General features: G+C 52.9%; 1 protein-coding gene across 1 annotated transcript in view; it reads right to left on the bottom strand.

Annotated features, from left to right (window-relative positions):
* Positions 1-24,170, bottom strand: part of LOC137302303 (ephrin type-B receptor 3-like) — a 57,560-nt gene that overhangs the window by 2,408 nt on the left and 30,982 nt on the right. Inside the window, exons 4-12 of the mRNA XM_067971943.1 lie at positions 21,328-21,483; positions 15,613-15,945; positions 13,884-14,011; positions 13,104-13,266; positions 10,800-10,899; positions 10,031-10,083; positions 6,639-6,761; positions 3,587-3,834; positions 324-539 (exon numbers count right to left, since the gene is read on the bottom strand). Of these exons, the coding sequence (XP_067828044.1) occupies positions 324-539; positions 3,587-3,834; positions 6,639-6,761; positions 10,031-10,083; positions 10,800-10,899; positions 13,104-13,266; positions 13,884-14,011; positions 15,613-15,945; positions 21,328-21,483 (1,520 nt within the window). The remainder of the gene's footprint in view (positions 1-323; positions 540-3,586; positions 3,835-6,638; positions 6,762-10,030; positions 10,084-10,799; positions 10,900-13,103; positions 13,267-13,883; positions 14,012-15,612; positions 15,946-21,327; positions 21,484-24,170) is intronic.

The following is a 24,170-nucleotide window of genomic DNA, read 5'->3' as shown; positions in this document are numbered from 1 at the left end:
CCCGATTTTCATCGCTCCACCATTGGCGGCCGTGCCTTCAGTTGCCTAGGCCCTAAGCTCTGGAATTCCCTCCCTAAACCTCTCCGCCTCTCTCTCTCCTCCTTTAAGACGCTCCTTAAAACTTACCTCTTTGACCAAGCTTTTGGTCACCTGTCCTAATATCTCCTTACGTGGCTCGGCGTCAAATTTTGTCTGATTACGCTCCTGTGAAGCGCCTCGGGATGTTAAAGGCGCTATATAAATGCAAGCTGATGCTGTTGACCAACTCCTGATACAACACCAATCCAACCTCTTCGAGTTTGCTCATAGAGATGGATCCTTACCAAGGAGCTGGTGTAGGTGGGGTCCGAGGAGTTCTCCTCCAGGAAACGAGACAGGCCGAAGTCAGACACCTTGCACACGAGGTTACTGTTCACCAGGATGTTACGGGCCGCCAAGTCACGGTGGACGTAGCTCATGTCCGAGAGGTACTTCATCCCCGAGGCAATACCTCGCAACATCCCCACCAGCTGGATCGGGGTGAACTGCCCATCATTTTGCTGTGGGAGAACATAGAGAAAGAAACAATTACAGGGCAAACCAACACCAAGGGTCAGAGCTAGGAACGGGAGGAGGCCATTCAGCCCCTCGAGCCTGTTCTGCCATCCAACGAGATCGTGGGCCGATCCGTATCCTAACTCCATCTGCCAGCCTTAGTTCCGTAACCCTTAATACCCTTGCTGAACCAAAAAATCTCAGTGGCTCTCTCTCTCTCTCTCTCTCTCTCTCTCGCTCGCCTCTGAGTCAGAAGGTCGTGGGTTCGAGTCCCACTCCAGAGCCTTGAACCCACAATCCAGTGCGGCACTGAGATGAGACGTTAAACCGAGGGCCCCGTCATCTCCTCTCAGGTGGACGTCAAAGATCCCACGGCCACTATTCCAATCAGAGCAGGAGTGTCCTGGGGCCAATATTTATCCCTCAACCAACATCACTAAAACAGAACAGCTGGCCATTTATCACATTGCTGTTCGTGGGATCTTGCTGTGTGGAAATTGGCTGCCATGTTTCCTACGTTACAAGTGACAACACTTCAAAAAGTACTTCATTGGCGGTGAAGTGCCTTGAGACACCCTGAAGATGTGAAAGGTGCTATATAAATGCAAATCTTTCCTTTGCTTTAGTTTTCTGTCTGTAACGACTTGCGGACAGAAAATCTCTGTCGGAACAACAGAATTTAACACTTAGCATCTTATCATTTCCACAGAACATCCAATGATCAATGGATTCCTTCAAAAGTGCAGTCACTCTTCTTACGTAGGCAAACTTTTTACAATATTATATTATTTAAACCACTTGAGTGTTCATGCAGAGCACGGGGTAACAGTCAATGTGTTTTAGTGATGTCAGTTAAAGGAGGAATATTGGGCCCAGGACAATGGGGAGAACCCACCTGCTCTTCTTCGAAACAATGTCCGTGGGATTTTTTTACGTCCGCCTGAGAGGGGCAGACGGGGCCCTCGGTTTAACGTCTCACCCGAAAGACGGCACCTCCGACAGCGCAGCGCTCCCTCAGTACCGGCGCCGGGGAGTGTCGGCCTGGATGACGTGCTCGAGGAGTGGGGAACTCGAACCCACGACCTTCTGGCTCGGAGGCGGGAGAGAGAGAGAGAGAGAGAGCGAGCAGCTCCCCACCGAGCCTAGACACGTGGAAAATTCCGGGCCGCTGTGCGGCGGCCGGCAGGCAGGGCAGAGTCAGCCGTGGGTCACCGGGACCGGTGGCTGCCTCGGGGGCCTGTCCGAGACCGGGGCCTCGGCTCACGGGCGGCTCGGTTCGGCAAATTCAAAGCCCGGCGCAGAACCGAACCGACAGACCGGGGATGGCTTAAATCACTGGGGTCTGGGCCGAGATACTCCAATAAAAGAAGCAAGGCTGTTAAAAAAAGCATACTGGATCCTCGGCTTTAGGTATAGGAAGTTATGCTAAACCTTTACAAAAACACTGGTTAGGCCTCAGCTGGAGGATTGTGTCCAATTCTGGGCACCGCACTTTAGGAAGGACGTCAAGGCCTTGGAGAGGGTGCGGAGGAGATTTACTAGAATGGTACCAGGGATGAGGGACTTCAGTTATGTGGAGAGACTGGAGAAGCTGGGCTTGTTCTCCTTAGAGCAGAGAAGGTTACGGGGAGATTTAATAGAGGCGTTCAAAATCATGAGGGGTTTTGAAAGAGTAAATAAGGAGAAACTGTTTCCAGTTGCAGAAGGGTCGGTAACCAGAGGACACAGATTTAAGGCGATCGGCAAAAGAACCAGAGGCGAGATGAGGAAACATTTTTTTAACGCAGCAATTTATGATCTGGAACGCGCTGCCTGAAAGGGCGGTGGAAGCAGATTCAATAGTAACTTTCAAAAGGAATTTGCATAAATACTTGAAGGGGAAAAAATTACAGGGCGATGGGGAAAAGAGAGGGGGAGTGGGACTAATTGGATTGCTCTTTCAAGGTGCCGGCACAGGCACGATGGGCCGAATGGCCTCCTCCTGAGCTGTACCTACTATGATAAGAAGTAGTCAAGTTGGGGGGAGGGTGGGATTGCTCTAACGGGACACGCTGATCTCCGTGTGACCCCACCTTCCCCCCCACCCCGCCGTTTATTTTACTTGGTGCCACCACTGCCATTGGAAGTCGGAAAGCCACAAATCCTGTTGGTGGGAATCCAGCTCCGCACTTTCGGACTGATCCGTGCAGGAGTCCACCCAACGATCCGGAGGGTTTCAGCACTCGCTCAAACACAAGGCAGCCCAAGTGTTGGCCAAGCATTCAGGAATCCCAACCTTCCTTGCAAACTCTGCGAGAGTCAGGAGTGTGATGGAATACTCTCCACTTGCCTGGATGAGTGCAGCTCCAACAACACTCAAGAAGCTCGACACCATCCAGGACAAAGCTGCCCGCTTGATTGGCACCCCATCCACCACCCTAAACATTCACTCCCTTCACCACCGACGCACTGTGGCTGCAGTGTGTACCATCCACAGGATGCACTGCAGCAACTCGCCAAGGCTTCTTCGACAGCGCCTCCCAAACCCGCGACCTCTACCACCTAGAAGGACAAGGGCAGCAGGCACATGGGAACAACACCACCTGCACGTTCCCCTCCAAGTCACACACCATCCCGACTTGGAAATATATCGGCTGTTCCTTCATCGTCGCTGGGTCAAAATCCTGGAACTCCCTTCCTAACAGCACTGTGGGAGAACCTTCACCACACGGACTGCAGCGGTTCAAGAAGGCGGCTCACCACCACCTTCTCAAGGGGCAATTAGGGATGGGCAATAAATGCCGGCCTTGCCAGCGACGCCCACATCCCATGAACGAATAAAAAAAAGTGACTGGCCCTCCCAACCCTGGAGAACAAGAGTGAGATTAAGCCCCAAATTTTGATCCATGGTTGGCCACCTATCAACTAACTCCCACCCTCCAAACCCAACACACATTCTGCAGCACTGGCTGGAACGAAGATGCAGAAGGCTCCCACTCCAAATCGGTCACGGCTGGCCGTCAATTCTCTGGGGAACCCCCTTCCCGTGGGACGTCGCCAAAGTCAAACTCACCCGCAAGAAGGAGTCGAGCGCTCCGTTCTCCATGAACTCTGTGATGATCATGACCGGGCAACTGTTGGTGACCACGCCCTCCAAGTGGATGATGTTGGGGTGGTCAAACTGCCCCATGATGCTCGCCTCACTCAGGAAGTCCCTTCTCTGCTTGTCCGTGTAGCCGCCCTTCAGTGTCTTAATTGCGGCGTAGATCTCTCTCTTCCCCGGCACCTTCAGACGCCCACGGCACACTTCACCGAACTCGCCTGTAACAACAACAACAACAACTTGCATTTATATAGCGCCTTTAACGTAGTAAAACGTCCCCAAGGCGCTTCACAGGAGTAGTTCTCAAACAAAGTTTGAAACCGAGCCACATTAGGAGATATTAAGGCAGTTGACCAGGAGCTCGGTCAAAGAGGTAGCTTTTAAGGAAATTGGTGAAACCACAATGACCTTGCCTCAGTGCTACCTCATCACCTTCTCCCATCGAATCATGCAGCAGAGAAGGAGGCCATTCTGCCCATCGTGCCTGTGCCGGCTCTTTGAAAGAGCTATCCAATTAGTCTCTTTCCCCATAGCCCTGTAAATTTTTCTCCTTTCAAGTATTTATCCAATTCCCCTTAGAAAGTTACTATTGAATCTGCTTCCACCGCCCTTTCAGGCAGCGCGTTCCAGATCAGAACAACTCGCTGCGTAGAATAAATTTCTCCTCATCTCCTCCTCTGGTTCTTTTGCCAATTATCTTAAATCCGTGTCCTCTGGTTACCGACCCTCCTGCCTCTGGAAACAGTTTCTCCTTATTTACTCTATCAAAACCCTTCATGATTTTGAACACTTCCATCAAATCTCCCCTTAACCTTCTCTGCTCTAAGGAGAACAATCCCAGCTTCTCCAGTCTCTCCACATAACTGAAGACCCTCATCCCTGGTACCATTCTGGTAAATCTCCTCCGCACCCTCTCCAAGGCCTTGACATCCTTCCTAAAGTGCGGTGCCCAGAATTGGACACAATCCTCCAGCTGAGGCCTAACCGCTGATTTATAAAGGTTTAGCATAACGTCCTTGCTTCTCCCACAGGCTATTCATATATTAATCAGATCTCCCGTGGCAACGCATACAAAGAGTCAAAACCAAGTGTAGTCTTCAGGTGGAGTGGGCCGAGTGGGCAGAGGAGATAAGTGTGATTCAGTTCTCATTTTGAAGTCATACATTCTGTCCTTATTTTTATGTAACACTTCGATTTGATATTATTCATAATTATGCTTCTATGATTCCAGGGATGAGGGACTTTAGTTACGTGGACAGACTGGAGAAGCTGGGGTTGTTCTCCTTGGAACAGAGAAGGTTGCGAGGAGATTTGATAGAAGTATTCAAAATCATGAAGGGTCCAGACAGAGTAGATAGAGAGAAACTGTTCCCATTGGCGGAAGGGTCAAGAACCAGAGGGCATAGATTTAAGGTGATTGGCAAAAGAACCAAAGGGGACATGAGGAAAAACTTTTTTTTAAAAAACACAGCGAGTGGTTAGGATCTGGAATGCACTGCCCGAGGGGGTGCTGGAGGCAGATTCAATCATGGCCTTCAAAAGGGAATTGGATAAGTACTTGAAAGGAAAAAAAATGTGCGGGGCTACGGGGAAAGAGCAGGGGGAGCGGGTCGAGCTGGATTGCTCTTGCAGAGAGCCAGCCCGGACTCGATGGGCCGAATGGCCTCCTTCCGTGCTGTAACCTTTCTGTGGTTCTATGAAGTAGCAAATCTTATGGCATTTTGGGGAAGCATTGAAGGAGAGTTGGTTGGAGTGTGGGAGTCTCTCCGAAGGGCAGACCAAGGAGCCGGGAGAGGCAATCTTAGGAGCTATCACTCAAAAATCTCAGAGCTAGTGCACAGGTACAGAAAAATAACTAAGGCGGCCAATGGAATGTTGGCCTGAAGACAGGAATGCAAAGGGGTGGAAGTGATGCTACAGTTATATAAAGCTCTGGTTCGACCCCCATCTGGAGCACTGCGTTCAGTTCTGGGCACCGCACCTCAGGAAGGATATATTGGCCTTGGAGGGGGTGCAGCGCAGATTCACTGGAATGATACCGGGGCTAAAAGGGTTAAATTATGAGGCCAGGCTGCACAGACTAGCCTTGTATTCCCTCGAGTGTAGAAGATTGAGGGGTGATCTAATTGAGGTTTATTAAAGGATTTGAGAGGGTCGATAGAGAGAAACTATTTCCTCTGGTGGGGGGAGTCCAGAACAAGGGGGGCATAACCTTAAAATTAGAGCCAGGCCGTTCAGGGGTGATGTCAGGAAGCACTTCTTCACACAAAGGGGGAGTGGAAATCTGGAACTCTCTCCCCCGAAAAGCTGTTGAGGCCGGGGGTCAATTGGAAATCTCAAAACTGAGATTGATATATTTTCGTTAGGCGAGGGGATTAAGGGTTCCAGAACCAAGGCGGGTAGATGGAGTTAAGATACAGATCAGCCCATGACCTAATTGAATGGCGGCACAGGCTCGAGGGGCTGAATGGCCTGTTCCTCTGTTTCCATGTACAGTGCCACCACTGGTGGGAGGGTGTAATTACAGCGTGATGAGTTTACATAGGCAATTTCCAGTCTAAATGTGGACAAAGGAATTTATAATGGTGAAAGTTGTCACAAAATAGTGTGACAACAGGAAGTAAGGTTTTGTAGACAGGAAGTGCATGCAGATACAAGTTTTTTTTAATACATTAGAGATAACCGAGGTAAAGTCCTTGTGTGTGTTCACGCAGGGCCTGGGTTAACATGGGAAATCAGAATCCAGTCTACGTCACAATTAGAGGCACATACGTGACCGACTACACAGGTCATACACAGACACACATGAACGAGTGCAGGTCAAACACGCGTGTACCCGACACTCTCCCACACACGTAACCCAGTCCGTGTCTTTCTTTCGCGCCCAAGGGCGTGATCCAGTTCAAGTCACACACGCGTGTGCATAGCATGATCCGGGTCTCTCTCACAATCCTCCCCGCCCCCACCCCGATCACAGGAACACTTGAAACAATGGGTCCACTCTGGACGGGCCTCGACCCACCTGCTCCGATAACTTCTTCAATCTTCACGTAGGACACATCAATCTCCTTGGCAAATTCTCGGACAGCCTCATTGGGGTCCTCGTAGGTGAAGGGGTCAATGTAGACTTTAACTCCTGGAGTAACTACAGAGTAACGCAGACTGGTTACCGAGAGTGAACCCTAAAAGCAATACATTGTTTTTGCTTCCAAAAATTCCCCCCCGCCCAACCCACCACTTTGAGACGAGGCCTACGACATCAGTTGGAGGCTTGCTATTGGCCTCACCTCCCCGTTCCTCAATCGCCTTCTCTTTCAGAACGCATCCAATCGTCTCGGGGAACAACACCTCATCTCGTCTCCGGCCGCAACGTCGAGTTTCGACCTGAAACCACCGCTCCCGTTTTCTCTCGGACGGCGGGTGCTAGCGATGGGAGGGTGGCTGCCCCACTGCCACTGGGAACGGAGGGGGAAGGTGGGCCGGGGATGCCCTCTCGGAACACGGCCGGCTGGACGGACCGTACCCCTGGGGTCTACCTGCTTTTGTCTCCCCACCCCACAATCCCCCCCGGCCTCCTCCTCTTTGCCAGATTTTCCATCCTTCCCTCCCGCTCCGCTGTAACCGTCCACACCTCCCCTGGACCTTTGTTTCTTATCTCGTCTTGTCACCACCTTCTCACCTTGCACCATCATCCCTTTCGTTGTTTAATCTCTCCTGCCCCCTGTCCCTATCTCCGACCTCTCCCGTTTGTTCTTTCCCTGGCTCCGCACTTGCTTTAAAGCTATGCATCTCTATCACGGTAGGTACAGCACAGGAGGTGGCCATTCGGTCCATCGTGCCTGTGCTGGATCTTTGAAAGAGCTATCCAATTAGTCCCACTCTTTCCCCATAGCCCTGTAAATGTTTTCCCTTCAGTATTTATCCAATTCTCTTTTGAAAGTTACTATTGAATCTGCTTCCACCGCCCAGTCCAGTCTTAAAAATGTTTCCTCATATCTCCTCTGCCGATCTAAATCTGTGTCCTCTGGTTACCGACCCTCCTGCCACTGGAAACAGTTTCTCCTTATTTGCTCTATCAAAACCCTTCATGATTTTGAACATCTCTATCAAATCTCCCCTTAACCTTCTCTGCTCTAAGGAGAACAATCCCAGCTTCTCCAGTCTCTCCACATGACTGAAGTCCCTCATCTTCCAGTTCTGACGAAAGGTCATCGACCTGAAACGTTAACTCTGTTTCTCTCTCCACAGATGCTGCCCGACCTGCTGACTGTTTTCCGGCATTTTCTGTTCACGTAGCTGACCGTCTCTCGAACCCCACATGGTCCGCTCCAATGACCTTCCCCGGAAACCCGGTTCCCCAACTCTCACTACCCTTCGGGTGAAAACAAAACCTCCTTCACCCTTCCTTCTGGCTAACTGCCTCGTTGTTAATTTGCGTCACTAAAGCAAAGCACTGGGAATCTGAATTAAAACAAACAAGAATATCCCCCCTTCTGTCCCTGCCTCTGGACTTGCTTGTAAGCTCGAACTTCTACCAGTTCTGACGAAAGGTCATCGACCTGAAACCTTAACTCTCTCTCTCTCTCTCTCCACAGATGCTGCCCGGCCTACCGAGTGCTTACTGGGCACCTGTTTTGATTTTTAAATTTGCGTCCTCTGGAATTTGAACCCATCGCCAGGATGACCAAACTATTTGCCCTTGGTGGGGGGCGGGGTGCTGCGTAGATTCGGACCATGGCGCCTGGGGGAGGCCCGGATAACGTTTAAACCCAGATCCCCATTGGTTCACGCGGCCTCCCAAGTTGCTGATATTAACAGATCTCGCTGTTCTGATCTGGGATTTATCGACCATCGAGGCCCAGGGTTGCCAACTCTGGTTGGGCCTATTCCTGGAGGTTTCATCACTTGACATAGAAACATACAAAATAGGAGCAAGAGTAGGCCATTCGGCCCTTCTCCGCCATTCAAAATGATCACGGCTGATCGTCTAACTCAGTACCCTGCTCCCGCTTTTTCCCCATATCCCTTGATCCCTTTAGCATTAAGAAATATATCTATCTCCTTCTTGAATACATCTAATGACTTGGCCTCCACTGCCTTCTGTGGTAGAGAATTCCACAGGTTCACCACCCTCTGAGTGAAGACATTTCTCCTCATCTCGGTTCTAAATGGCAGACCCCGTATCCAGAGACTGTGACCCCTTGACATCCTGCCACTCTCCTGCCATTGGCCGCCCGACACGTCCAACCTCGCCGGGCCCCACCTTCATTACCCAATTGGATGATTCCTCGCCTTCAGTCAAACAGTCCTCCCCCCTCCCCCCCAATAATTTTATAACTAATAAACAAAGAAAACATTTTTTTAAAGACGATTTTTCTCCTGGGTGTTGCTCGCAGCAGTTTCTTGGAGATTAATCTTCAATTCCTGGAGACTCCAGGTCAATCCTGGAGGGTTGGCGACCCTATGCATGAGGTGACTGCACTAAATAGTCCTTCCCAAACCTCCAGTGCCATGAAATCCAAAAAAAGGACCAACCGGTGAGTAAGAACTAGAAACATAAAGAAGGCCTCAGTCACCATGGGCCAGATCACCAGAGGTCAGAGGTGGCCCATGGACTTCAGTCCAGACAAACCTCGACCAACCATCCTGGAGGGTTGGCGACCCTGGTTTCATTGGTCAGAACATTGAATACAGGAGTTGGGATGTCTTGTTGAAGTTGTACAAGACATTAGTAAGGCCACACTTGGAATACTGTGTACAGTTCTGGTCACCCTATTATAGAAAGGATATTATTAAACTAGAAAGAGTGCAGAAAAGATTTACTAGGATGCTACCGGGACTTGATGGTTTGACTTACAGGGAGAGGTTAGACAGACTGAGACTTTTTTCCCTGGAGAGTAGGAGGTTAAGGGGTGATCTTATAGAAGTCTATAAAATAATGAGGGGCATAGATAAGGTAGATAGTCAAAATCTTTTCCCAAAGGTAGGGGAGTCTATAACGAGGGGGCATAGATTTAAGGTGAGAGGGGAGAGATACAAAAGGGTCCAGAGGGGCAATTTTTTCACTCAAAGGGTGGTGAGTGTCTGGAACGAGCTGCCAGAGGCAGTAGTAGAGGTGGGTACAATTTTGTCTTTTAAAAAGCATTTGGACAGTTACATGGGTAAGATGGGTATAGAGGGATATGGGCCAAGTGCAGGCAATTGGGACTAGCTTAGTGGGAGAAACTGGGCGACATGGACATGTTGGGCCGAAGGGCCTGTTTCCATGTTGTAACTTCTATGATTCTATATGATTCTATGAACCAGGATGAACAATTCTTCGCCTCAATCAATTTACTCCTGCTCCTTTCACGGTTTTAGAAACCTCGGCCGATGGCGGGGTAGGGGGAGGGCGGGAGAGGGTTCCAGACTTACCGATATTCGGGGGCAGCTTCTCGGAATAGTCCGGGTCTCGTTTGCGTTGCTTCCTGTGGGGGGGGGGGGAAAAAAAAAGAAACGGGTGAGGGGTTAATCGCGGGCCGCTGCCTCGCCCACGGGGCCGAGAGTTTGACCGAGACCCACGGACAACAGAACGACCGTCCTTACCGAAAGCAAATGAGTCCCACGGAGTGGAGACAGAGGATAGTTTGGGGCATGGCGGGGGGGGGAAAGAGACCCGGTCAGAGAGGGCGGGGCACGGAGTGGGCCCCGGGACAGAGGGGGGCGGGGCGCGGGGGGCCCCGGGACAGTGGTGGGGTGGGGCCCTGGGGCCCCGGTACTTATTGGGAGCGTTTACCCAATGTTACACTAGCACCTATCTGACCCAGGCCCTAATAAATTGGACCATGAAAACCCCTGTACAGAAGGATGCCAGCCGGCCCACAGTGGGTAAACTGGCCCCAATTGGGGCCAATCCCATCTCCCTACTCCTTGACTGTTAATGTCAACCTTAAAGTGTACTTATCTAAGTCCCTCTTAAAAAGCCTTGACCAACATGGCGTCAATAGGCACGTGCAGTAAAGCTATCCCATATACTAATCTGCATGGTGTAATCCCAAAGCCCCTTCCCCCTTTTAGTTACTACTCCCGAGCGGGAGGGAGGGAGGGAGGGTGGGTGGGTGGGGGCCCCCCGAGCGAGCTGCCCCACTCGGCCGCCTCCCAAATCCTGCCAGAACCCGGAGATGAACGGCGCGCTCGGCTTTACCTGAGACAGACGACGGCGATCACCACCGCCACCAGGAGGACGACGGCGGCCGAGATGGAGCTGGTGATCAGCAGGAGCTCCTCGCGGCGACTCGCGGTATCTGCAACGACAAGAGGCGGGGCACACGGGTCAGCTCTACGCGGCCTCCAGCCCGATTCCCCACCCAACCCAAAATAAAAATGTCGGACGGGCGAAATTTTCATGGTGCTTTTTTTTCTGCGAGACACGGTAGAGCGAGAGGTTTTGGGGAGGGATTAAACGTGTTGACTATTTGAGTGAGATGTTGGTGGTTTGACTGGCGCTTGGAGCAATTTGAGTTTAAGGGTAAAAGGAAAGAGTTTCCGACCTCAGGACGCCCCAAAGTGCTTCACAGCCCGTGAATTAATTCCGAAGCGCAGTCACCTTCATTATGTAGCCAAATGTGGCAGCCATTTTTTTGTGCACAGCGAGATCCCACAAAGAGCGGTCAATCCCGCTTTTGATGGCGTCGGTTGAGGGATAAAGATTGGCTCTTCTTCGAAACAGTGGCTTCTACGTCCACCCGAGAGGCCGGGCTCGGCCCTCAGTTTAACGCCTCATCCGAAAGACGGCGCCTCCCTCAGTGCTGGCACCAGGAGTGTTTGTGGGTCTCATCAGTTGGACACGTGCTTCCAAAACTTGGGACTCGTGTCGGCCACGGCTCAGCGGGTCGCACTCTCTCGCCTCCGAGTCAGAAGGTCGCGGGTTCAAGCCCCACTCCAGAGGCTCGAGCACAAAAATCTAGGCCGACGCTCCCAGTGCCAGCACTGAGGGAGCGCTGCACCGTCTTTCGGGTGAGACGTTAAACCGAGGGCCCCGTCTGCCCCTCTCAGGTGGACGTAAAAGATCCCGCGGCCACTACTTCGAAGAGGAGCAGGCTGGGGGGGGGGGTGGGGGAGTTCTCCCCGGTGTGCTGGCCCAATTTTTATCCCTCAACCAACATCATCGCAACAGATGATCTGGTCGTTTATGCCATTGCCGTTGGTGGGATCTTGCTGTGCGCAAATTGGCGTTTTCTTACATTGTAACAGTGACTACTCCTCACAAGTATTGGCTGTGAAGGACTTTGGGACGTCCTGAGGGCGTAAAAGGTGCACAAGAAAAGCAAGTTCGTTCTTTCTTAAATGACCCGTGGGATATCGCAGGGAATCGTGGAGATAGACCAGCAACACGTAACTAACAGTTGGAACTCGAGCTCCAGGAGAGTTCCTTTCATTTGCTTTATTTGGGCTGTCACATCAAGTGAAGAAGCAATGTTTCGATTTGAAGCTCACTGTGGGATTCCTTTTTGAAAAACAGGCCGTTTGAAGTTGTCTTCTTTGATCTGGCAAATTTGGATTCAAACCCCACCGCCCTCCGCAAATAAATCCCTCCCATGCCACTCAAGACGGCCCAAGGGCCTTGAAGGTTAGGGTTGCCAAATCCAGTTGGATTCATTCCCAGTTGGAGGCCCCCACCTCAGCTCATCTGCTGCTAAATCCCTCATCCCTGCCTTGGTTATCTCCAGACTTGACTATTCCAACGCTCTTCCTGGCCGGCCTCCCATCCTCAGTGAACTTGAGCTCGTCCAAAAACTCTGCTGCCCCGTATCCTAACTCTCACCCATCACCTGTTGACCTTCATTGGCTCCCGGTCCGGGAACGCCTCGATTTTAAAATTCTCATCCTCATGTTCAAATCCCTCCATGGGCCTCGCCCCCTCTCCCTATCTCTGTGACCTCCTCCAGCCCTTACAACCCTCCGAGATCTCTGCGCTCCTCCAATTCTGGCCTCTTGCGCATCCTCTGATTTTAGATCGCTCCACCATTGGCGGCCGTGCCTTCAGCCGCCTAGGCCCCAAAGCTCTGGAATTCCCTCCCTAAACCTCTCCGCCTCTCTCTCCTCCTTTTAAGACCCTCCTTAAAACCTCCCTCTTTGACCAAGCTTTTGGTCACCTGTCCTAATATCTCCTTATGTGGCTCGGTGTCAAATTTTGTTTGATAATCGCTCCTGTGAAGCTCCTTGGGGACATTTTGCTTTGTTAAATTCCCGTTATTGTTGTCGACTGGGAGCGAGAGATCAATACTTCTATAACTAATAAACAAAAGTATTCCAAGAAAATTTTTAAAAACACTTTTTTCTTTTAAGATAAATGATTTTTCTCCCGGGTGTTTTGCACGTAACGGTGTCCTGGAGGTTATTTTTTTAATTCCTGGAGACTCCAGGGACAATCCTGGAGGGTTGGCAAGTTAGCCCGTTAACCATTACGGGCCTACGTCGAAGAGCAAAGCCTGGGGCTTTACTGTACCTCCACTCAGAGTCCAGAAGTCATTCTTGCGGCTGAACGAGCCGTAGCCCGACTCAGTCCTGGCCCGGACCTGGACCACGTACACGACTCCGCTCTTCAGGCCTTCAATCGACAGGGAATTTGTGGGGCTAGTGATGTACGAGGCACTGGTTTCATTCATATCCTGCGGAAGGCCAAAGAACGAAAGGATCAGGTCGATGGAATCCAACAGAAAACATTTATTCTACAAACCGATTTGCCCCCTCCAAACGTTAAAGACTTGTATTAATACCCCTCCCTTATCGCATCACTCAAATATCTCCAAGGTGTCGATGAAAGCAAAGGATTGTTGTTATGTCAGGAAATGCGGCAGCCATTTTGTGCACAGCAAAGTCCCACCAGCAGCAATGAGATAAATGGCCAATTAATCTGTTTTTAGCGATGATAAATATTGGGCACGACACCGGGGAGAACTTGGGATCTTTTTCATCCACCCGAGAGGGCAAATGAGGCCTCGGTTTAACGTCTCATCCGAAAGGCGGCACCTCCGACAGTGCAGCGCTCCCTCAGTGCCGGCCCTGGGGAGTGTCGGCCTGGATTATGGGCTCAAGTCTCTGGAGTGGGGCTCGAATCCACGACCTTCTGACTCCCGAGCCCTCAGCCGCGCACAGGCCGCGGCCCGCGCCCACCCGCGCACAGGCTGCGGCCTACGCCCACTCAAACCACCATCAAACCATTGCAGATTAAAAGTGTTGCCAATGGCGACTCCATTTGCTCTGCGTCCCTTCCCGGCCCGCTCACCTTCTCATAGTACTTGATGTCGTAGTCCAGGACCTGGCTGCGGACTGACGTTGGGACCGGCCACTGCAGGGCGATGCTGTTCCTGGTGACTGTGGTCTGGCGGACGGTGTCGATGAAGAAGGGACTCGCTGAAAAAAATGGTAAACATCAGAATTCCTCCGTCAAAGACAGGCCCCGACATTCGAACAGGGAGATGAAGAGAAGACTCGCATCCGTAAGCGATCGCCTCCTCGGGACGCTCCGCAGTCCCCGAGCCGAGTCACTTCCAAAGTGTAGCCGCTGCCCTAATGTTAGGGGCGTTCTGCGGCACAGCAAGATCCCACAAAGCAACGAGCACAATAAGTGGCCGGTTTAATCTGTTTCTTTTGGTGGCGTTGGTTGAGAGAGAACGAGCGAGGAGAATAAAGAAGGGACGGAGAGGGAGAGGAAGGGGAGAAAGAGAGAGAGAGAGAGAGAGAGAGAGAATACGAGTGAGGAGAATAAAGAGACTGAGAGGGAGAGGAAGGGGAGAAAGAGTGAGAGAGAGAGAGAGAGAGAGAGAATACGAGTGAGGAGAATAAAGAAGAGACTGAGAGGGAGGGGAAGGGGAGAAAGAGGGAGAGAACGAGCGAGGAGAATAAAAGAAGAGATGGAGAGGGAGGGGAAGGGGAGAAAGAGAGAGAGAACAAGCGAGGAGAATAAAAGAGATGGAGAGGGAGGGGAAGGAGAGAAAGAAAGCGAGAGAGAGAGAGAACGAGTGAGGAGAATAAAGAGACGGAGAGGGAGGGGAAGGGGAGAGAGAGAGAGAGAGAGAGAGAGAGGGGGGAGAGAGAGAGAGAGAGAGAGAGAACGAGTGAGGAGAATAAAGAAGAGATGGAGAGGGAGGGGAAGGGGAGAAAGAGAGAGAGAACAAGCGAGGAGAATAAAAGAGATGGAGAGGGAGGGGAAGGAGAGAAAGAAAGCGAGAGAAAGAGAGAGAGAGAGAGAACGAGTGAGGAGAATAAAGAGACGGAGAGGGAGGGGAAGGGGAGAGAGAGGGGAGAGAGAGAGAGAGAGAGAGAACGAGTGAGGAGAATAAAGAAGAGATGGAGAGGGAGGGGAAGGGGAGAAAGAGTGAGAGAGAGAGAGAGAGAGAGAGAACACGAGTGAGGAGAATAAAGAAGGGACGGAGAGGGAGGGGAAGGGGAGAGAGAGAGAGGGGAGAGAGAGAGAGAGAGAGAGAGAGAGAGAACGAGTGAGGAGAATAAAGAAGAGACGGAGAGGGAGGGGAAGGGGAGAGAGAGAGAGAGGAGAGAGAGAGGGGAGAGAGGGAAAGAGAACGAGTGAGGAGAATAAAGAAGGGACGGGGGAGCGCGAGAGACTAGATATAAATTGGGCAGGTCTCACTCCGGTATTCTGGAGTGGGGAGAGGGAGGGATATGGAACTCGTTACTGACGCCTTTGGGGCAGTGGCCAAAGAGTGGGCCCTGGCTCAACGGGAGTCACTCCCTCCTCTCTGAGTCAGAGCGGGAGTTCGAGCCCCCACTCCAGAGACTCGAGCCCATAATCCCGGGCCGACACTCCCCAGTGCCGGTACTGAGGGAGCGCTGCACTGTCGGAGGTGCCGCCTTTCGGGCGAGACGTTAAATCGAGGGCCCTGGTCGCCCTCTCAGGTGGACGGAAAAGGGGGGGCGGGGGGCACACAGAGAGATAGAAAGAGAGGCCAAATGGAGAGGAGAGATCCCCCCTTTCCCCCCGGCGCTCCACTTACCGTCCTGGTTGGTGGTGACGTTGATGGGGGCGAAGTGCGGGCCGTGGGGGCTCAGGCCCGACACCCCGTTGCGGGCCTGGATCTCGAAGACGTAGGAGGAGCGCCCCTCCAGCTGGCTGACCCTCACGCTCCGCTGCTTCAGCCCGGCCTGCCGGGGCCAGTACCTGATGCCGTCCTCGCAGCGCTCGCAGGGCCGGCCCGCTGGGCACTTCCGGCAAACCACGGTATAGCTCAGGTCCTCCCTGCCGCCATCTTCCTGCGGCTCGCTCCACTCCAGGGTCACCGTGGTGTCGTTGACGCTCGACCGCACGTCCCGCGGCTTCGAGGGGACGGCTGGGGGAAAACGGGAAAAGGTCAAGGGTTGGTAACCGACGGCAACGAAGACAGTGGCGTCACCCCCACTCAATAATCGGGCCTACTTAAACAGGCAGCTCTCAGAGTATCAACGGACACTGGAAATCGCACAAGGTGAGGGAGGTCAATGCTGGCGAATGAAACTCTACACTGTCCCATCAAACATTCCCAGGGCAGGTACAGGGTTAGATACAGAGTAAAGCTCCCTCTACACTGTCCCATCAAACACTCCCAGGGCAGGTACAGCACGGGTTAGATACAGAGTAAAGCTCCCTCTACACTGTCCCATCAAACACTCCCAGGGCAGGTACAGCACGGGTTAGATACAGAGTAAAGCTCCCTCCACACTGTCCCATCAAACACTCCCAGGGCAGGTACAGCACGGGTTAGATACGGAGTAAAGCTCCCTCTACACTGTCCCATCAAACACTCCCAGGGCAGGTACAGCACGGGTTAGATACAGAGTAAAGCTCCCTCTACACTGTCCCATCAAACACTCCCAGGGCAGGTGCAGCACGGGTTAGATACAGAGTAAAGCTCCCTCTACACTGTCCCATCAAACACTCCCAGAGTCAGGTACAGCACGGGTTAGATACAGAGTAAAGCTCCCTCTACACTGTCCCATCAAACACTCCCAGGGCAGGTACAGCACGGGTTAGATACAGAGTAAAGCTCCCTCTACACTGTCCCATCAAACATTCCCAGGGCAGGTACACCACTGACTAATTCAGAACTGGATCGAATCGTCTACACAAGGAAGCTTTAACCCAATCAGTCTGGGCTAGAATCAACCACCGGGGCCCAGAGGTGAAAGGTCAGAGTCCAACCCACTGGGCCGTCCAGCTCCCAAAAGTTATTCCTACATTGTTAAGGTTAGGGCTTCTAGTAACAACGGGGGGGGGGGGGGGGGGAAGACCGGAACCGAGCTATTCCTCTGTGGCAGGCTGCACCTGAGCCAAGCAAGTCCGCAGAACTCCAGGGCGCTGCCGATGAATGACTATCCAGCCAATGGGTCCAGGAGGGACCAGGCCTGGCAGTGGGAGCTGTTATCTTCTCACTCGGCTCCATGGTAACCCGGTACGCCCATCCCCCAATGGGTTGGGTGGTTCGAACTGGGCAAGACGACAAAAGGAAGGAACTTGCATTTATATAGCGCCTTTCACAACCTCAGGACGTCCCAAAGCGCTTCACAGCCGATGAGGTGCTTTTTGAAGTGTGGTCACTGTTGTAATGTAGGAAACGAGGCAGCCAATTTGCGCACAGCAAGATCCCACAAACAGCAATGAGATAATGACCAGATAATCTTGTTTTTTTTTAAAAGTGATGTTGGTTAAGGGATTAATATTGGCCCCAGGACACCGGGGAGAACTCCCCCCTGCTCTTCTTCGAAACAGTGGCCGTGGGATCTTTTACATCCACCCGAGAGGGGGGCAGACAGTTTAACGTCTCATCCGAAAGACGGCACCTCTGACAGTGCAGCACTCCCTCAGTACGGGCACTGGGAGCGTCGGGCCCGGATTGCGGGGGGGCTCGAGTCCCTGGAGTGGGGGCTCGAACCTTCTGACTCAGAGGCGAGAGAGTGCGACCCACTGAGGCGCAGCAAGCAGTGGGAGGCCAACCGTGCATCTGCGCTTGCAACGGGTTAAACTCCCAACAGCTCCCACCTAGTGGCGCGTGCCCCCCCTGGTGGAGCAGCTGTCCAGAGTAGCCAGTACACAAAGTGCTCAGCGGGGAGCAGAGCAACGAGGCCGATCCCCAGGGGGCGTCGGAGGGAAGACTCGAGGAACTGGGGTGGGGGGGGCTTTTCGAAGGAGAGTCCTCAGAAGGGGATTTAAAATGGGCAGTCGCTTATTTTGGCCATAAAAACGAGAATCATTTATCAATTTGCATTGAATGTCAACATCAAAGTTGCCAGTCTCATCGTCTTAAAGGGGCCCATTTATTTTGTCCAGTAACCGCTGTGTTTATTCACCAGGTAACAACTCGTTTAGGTGCACTGAGTGCAAGAATAAACATAGGAAACGGGAGGAGGCCACTCAGCCCCTCGAGACTGTTACACAGGAACAGGAGGAGGCCATTCAGCCCCTCGAGCCTGTTCCGCCATTCACTGAGATCATGGCTGACCTGTGACCTAACTCCATCTCCCCGCCTTAGCCCCATGATCCTTAATCCCCTCACCCAACAAAAATCGATCAATCTCAGTCTTTTTTGGGGGGAGAGAGTTGCAGATTTCCACTCCCCTTTGTGTGAGGAAGTGCTTCCTGACATCACCCCTGAACGGCCTGGCTCTAATTTTAAGGTTATGCCCCCTTGTTCTGGACTCCCCCCACCAGAGGAAATAGTTTCTCTCCATCGACTCTATCGAATCCTTTAATCATCTTAAACCCCTCGATTAGATCACCCCTTAATCTTCTATCCTCGAGGGAATACAAGCCTAGTCTATGCAGCCTGTCCTCGTAATTTAATTTAACCTCTTTCGCCCCATAAATAAATGATTCAAATGTTCCGAGGGCCCCGTCCGCCCCTCTCAGGTGGACGTAAAAGATCCCACGGCCACTATTTCGAAGAAGAGCAGGGGGGAGCTCTCCCCGGTGTCCTGGGGCCAATATTTACCCCTCGACCAACATCAATGGAAACAGATGATCTCGTCGCCTAACTCATTGCTGTTTGTGGGATCTTGCTGTGCGCAAATTCGGCTGCTGCATTTCCTACATTACAGCAGTGACTACACTTCAAAAGAAAAAGGTACTACATTGGCTGTGAAGCACTTTGGGACATCCTGAGGTGGTGAAAGGCGCTATATAAATGCAAGTTCTTTCTTTCTTAATAGTCAAAACCTCACCTACTGTTATAATGCAGGAAACACGGCAGCCAATTTGCGCACAGCAAGATCCCGTGGGATCTTTTACTTCCACCTGAGAGGGGCAGACGGGGCCTCGGTTTAACGTCTCATCCGAAAGACGGCACCTGTGACAGAGCAGCACTCCCTCAGTACTGGCACTGGGAGTGTCGGCCAGGATTATAGGCTCAAGTCTCTGGGCAAATCGCGTCAAAACCCAGATAGGCCAAGAACACAAGAGGGCCAATGAAGGACAAACTGAGGACAGATGTCAGGAGGTGGAAACTAAATCACGTTTTTTTTTATTCGTTCATGGGATGTGGGCGTCGCTGGCGAGGCCGGCATTTATTGCCCATCCTTAATTGCCCCTTGAGAAGGTGGTGGTGAGCCGCCTTCTTGAACCGCTGCAGTCCGTGTGGTGACGGTTCTCCCACAGTGCTGTTAGGAAGGGAGTTCCATGATTTTGACCCAGCGACGATGAAGGAACGGCCGATATATTTCCAAGTCGGGATGGTGTGTGACTCGGAGGGGAATGTGCAGGTGGTGTTGTTCCCATGTGCCTGCTGCCCTTGTCCTTCTAGGTGGTAGAGGTCGCGGGTTTGGGAGGTGCTGTCGAAGAAGCCTTGGCGAGTTGCTGCAGTGCATCCTGTGGATGGTACACACTGCAGCCACTGTGCGCCGGTGGTGAAGGGAGTGAATGTTTAGGGTGGTGGTTGGGGTGCCAATCAAGTGGGCTGCTTTGTCCTGGATGGTGTCGAGCTTCTTGAGTGTTGTTGGAGCTGCACTCATCCAGGCAAGTGGAGAGTATTCCATCACACTCCTGACTTGTGCCTTGTAGATGGTGGAAAGGCTTTGGGGAGTCAGGAGGTGAGTCACTCGCCGCAGAATACCCAGCCTCTGACCTGCTCTTGTAGCCACAGTTTTTATATGGCTGGTCCAGTTAAGTTTCTGGTCAATGGTGACCCCCAGGATGTTGATGGTGGGGGATTCGGCGATGGTAATGCCGTTGAATGTCAAGGGGAGGTGGTTAGACTCTCTCTTGTTGGAAATAGTCATTGCCTGGCACGAATGTTACTTGCCACTTATCAGCCCAAGCCTGGATGTTGTCCAGGTCTTGCTGCATGCGGGCTCGGACTGCTTCATTATCTGAGGGGTTGCGAGTGGAACTGAACACTGTGCAATCATCAGCGAACGTCCCCATTTCTGATTTGTACAAAGAGTCGGGATAATCTGTCGCTAATCTCCGGCCTTTATCCGTATTTAGAGGTGCAAATTCAGAGCGTCAGAAGGAAGGAGTTTAATATGATTGGGCTCCCTTTCTCCAATTACCTTCCAGTTCTCAGGCTGATTCCACCCCACAAAACACTTGTTTATCTCTCCTTATATGTGACCTAACAGTGGTCTTTGATATTATGATGGGGGTTCGATAGGGGAGACGTAGAGAAGATGTTTCCCCTTGTGGGGGAGACCAGAACGAGAGGCCATAAATATCAGATAGTCACTAATAAATCCAATCGGGAATTCAGGAGAAACTTCTTTACCCAGAGAGCGGTGAGAATGTGGAACTCGCTCCCACAAGGAATAGTTGAGGTGAATAACATTTAAGGGGAAGCTAGATAAATGCAAGAGGGAGAAAGGAATAGAAGGATATGCTGATAGGGTGAGATGAAGAAGGGAGGAGGCTCGCGTGGAGCATAAACACCAGCATAGACCAGATGGGCCGAATGGCCTGTTTCTGTGCTGTTGTAAATTCTCTGTAATTCTCGGCCTTGTCACCAGCTTCAGCCTCAGCTCTCCCAAGTAAACCGGCCCGATTCGCTAAAGCCAAGCGGCTGGGAAGGTCCCAGTGAAAACCAGGCCCGTTTCTGGGTTAATCAGCCGTGGCTCAGGGTTTAGCCGTCTCGCCTCTGAGTGAGTGAGTTCAAGTCCCCGCTCCAGAGACTTGAGCTCATAATCCAGGCTGACACTCCCAGTGCCGGTACCGAGGGAGTGCTGCACTGTCAGAGGTGCCGTCTTTCGGATGAAATGTCAAACCAAGGGCCCCGTCCGCCCCTCTCAGGTTGACGTAAAAGATCCCACGGCCACTATTGGAAGAAGAGCAGGGGGGAGTTCTCCCCGGTGTCCTGGGGCCAACATTTATCCTTCAATCAACACCACTAAAAAACAGATTATCTGATCATTATCTCAGTGCTGTTTGTGGGATCTTGCTGTGCGCAAATTGGCTGCCGCGTTTCCCAACATTACAACAGCGATTTCACTACGACGGTACGTCATTGGCTGAAAAGCGCTTTGGGAGGTCCCGAAAGGCGCGACAGAAATACAAGTGTCCGTGCGGGCGCCTTAAAACCGGGGCGCCAAGCGGTCAGCTTGGCTCGGTCGGTGGCGCTCGCAGAAGGTGCGCGGGGCTCGAACCCGCGACCTCCTGACTCGGGAGCCGGACCGGCCGAGCCAAGCCGGTGCCGGGCGGCGCCCCCGGGAGGCCGTAACCCACCGGTCGAGTTGGCGCCCGGCCATTGACTTACTTGTACAGGGCATCTCGGGCTGGTCGTTGTTGGCTCGGTAGTGCCCCCTCTGGCAGCTGCAGGAGGTGGCGCCCTGGGAGTTGGCGTCGCTGTTGCGGGGGCACAGAGCGCAAGGACCCTCGCCTTGGCTGGCCTTGAAAGTGCCGGTGACGCAGGCTGGAGAGAAACAAAACAAAATTTTAAAAAAGACAAGCGAGAGGAACATTAAAAGCAGCAACCCCAGTTTCGAGGATGCTCCATTACCTGCCGTAGGCTCGATTTGCACATCAGGTCAGCCAAACGCTTTTTTTTTTGTCTTTTGGCGAGGGATGGGTCAGTCCCGACACTGTCCCTTTAAGAGAAGCTTGCTCCTCCCCCCCGACACACCCACTTACTTCGGGCGGTGGGGAGGGGGGATATGGAGGAAGGGCGAGGAAGTTGGTGTCCGGGGGCCAATATTTAATCCCTCAACCGACACCTACAATACAGATTATCTGGTCATTTGTCTCATTGCTGTTTGTGGGATCTTGCTGTGCGCAAATTGGCCGCTGCGTTTCCTACAATACAACATTGACTACACTTCAAAAAAAAAAGTACTTCCTCGGCTGTGAGGCGATTTGGGGACGTCCTGAGGTGGTGAAAGGCGCTATATAAATGCAAGTTCGTTCTTTCTATAGGAACGACAGTCCGTCCTATCATCCCAGACCCTCCGAACTCGACTATTGACTGGAGAACGACGTGCGAGAGGCCGCGCCCGCGTCTGGGTGCGAGAGGCCGCGCCCGCGTCTGGGGTGCGAGAGGCCGCGCCCGCGTCTGGGGTGCGAGAGGCCGCGCCCGCGTCTGGGGTGCGAGAGGCCGCGCCCGCGTCTGGGGTGCGAGAGGCCGCGCCCGCGTCTGGGGTGCGAGAGGCCGCGCCCGCGTCTGGGGTGCGAGAGGCCGCGCCCGCGTCTGGGGTGCGAGAGGCCGCGCCCGCGTCTGGGGTGCGAGAGGCCGCGCCCGCGTCTGGGGTGCGAGAGGCCGCGCCCGCGTCTGGGGTGCGAGAGGCCGCGCCCGCGTCTGGGGTGCGAGAGGCCGCGCCCGCGTCTGGGCGCGAGACGGTGTCTGTGTCTGGAAGGGGGCAAGCTATAAGCTGGAATTTGAGGCTTGTGCAGTGACCGTCGCGGTTCACCAAACTCCCTGGATCAGGCAGAGGCCGGGGTCTCATTCCTCAAAGTCACCTGTGCTGCGGGGGGTTACACCACCTGCGAGTCTCTGCCCCTCGGGGGACCGGGGTGGTAGCAGAGGATTAAAAGCCCCCCCGCCCCTCCCCCGCCTTGCCTTGCTTTGACGGCTAAAGGCTGAAAAGGCTTTTTTTTTCCCCTTCCTTCTCCTCCTCCCCTATGAATAAAAAAAAACCCCCACACACAAATGACGTGCCAGAGAGGAGGAGGCCGCCGCTCTTTTTGAAGAGGCCAGCGCAGAGGCGGAAACAAATTCCTTCTGAGGAGCGTTTCTTTTTTGCCCAGGAATGCACTTTCCTTCAAAAATCTTTGTGTTTTCGCGTCTCAGCACAAAAACACACACACACACACACACACACACACACAAAATACACAACAGCTACGCCCGACTGTCTCTCTAGAGCTTTGGAGGATGGGAGGGGGTCTCTCCTGGGCCCCCATCAGACTCTCTCTCTCTCTCTCTCTATTGTCTGGGGCTTCTCCTCAATTCACAGGCCCACAGAAGGGGGGAGGGGTGGGACCTACGCCTTTAATTAAAGGAGCATTTCGGTCTCAATCATTTCACAGGTCGTCAAGGATCTTTGTTCCCCTCAGGCAGTGGGGGTGGGGGGGGCGGTGGAAATCTGGGTTGACGAATAAATCTTCCCCACCACCACCCCCCCCACCAACACGAGGCGATTAGCACAGGATTCTGCGTCCCCGTCCCCCCGCCCACCACCACCCGAGGAGCGGCGCTAATTGCCTCACGCGTAGGCCTCAGGCTTCACGGGGTCGCTCGAGGGGACGAGGCAAATTGAGAGGAGCGGTCAAGGGGTCGCCAACCCTTCAGGATTGTCCCTGGAAATTAAGCACGAGTCTCCAGAACGCTGCCGCCAACAAAAAAAACAATATTTAGTTGTAAACGTATTAGCTATAAAGATATTCAGAGAAACGGCTGCTCGACAGGGTGGGGCGGTTGGAGGTCTGGTGATGAAACCTCCAGCCAGAGTTGGCATCTGTGGCGAGCAGTCGACAGGGAGAGGGGGGTCACCGTGTGCCAAGAGAGGTCACCGGCTCTCCTCATGATGCGGCCCAACCCTTTGGACTGAAGGGGGAGGGATTCCCAACAGCAGGCCCCCCCTCCCTCTCTCTCTCTCTCTCTCTCTCTCCACCCCCCCCTCTCGGCACCCAGGCTCGTGTCCGTGTTTTTATCCCGCGGTTCTTTCGCGCACCAGCCCGTTACCATCGAAATCCGGCAGGGCCCGTTCACCCCGAACAGATTGTTCGGTCAAGAGCTCGCTCCCTCTCCGACTGATCCAGCCCGCTCCCCTCCCTCTCTCCATCCATCCATCCATCCCACTCGAAGGCCCTGGTCCAGGGCGGGGAAGGGCAGTTCCGCACGTGTGAGGGCTGCTTTCCATGGCCTAACCCGCAGGGCTTTTTCTCATATACGGGCCCAGGCGGGAGGGGGCTATTCAACCATAGAGTGGGGGGGATATCAATATCAGGTCCAATGCAGACTACAACTGGGATGAACAGTTAATCCGTTTTTGATGATGGGGGTTGAGGGATAAATATCGGCTCAGGTCACCGGGGAGAACTCCCCCCTGCTCTTCTTCCAATAGTGGGCCGTGGGATCCTTTTACGTCCACCTGGGAGGGGCAG

Source organism: Heptranchias perlo, chromosome 35, assembly GCF_035084215.1.
Source record: "Heptranchias perlo isolate sHepPer1 chromosome 35, sHepPer1.hap1, whole genome shotgun sequence".
Classification (NCBI taxonomy): Eukaryota; Metazoa; Chordata; class Chondrichthyes; order Hexanchiformes; family Hexanchidae; genus Heptranchias; species Heptranchias perlo.
The sequence above is the reverse complement of the archived record's forward strand: the minus strand, read 5'-3'. Positions and strand labels throughout refer to the sequence as shown.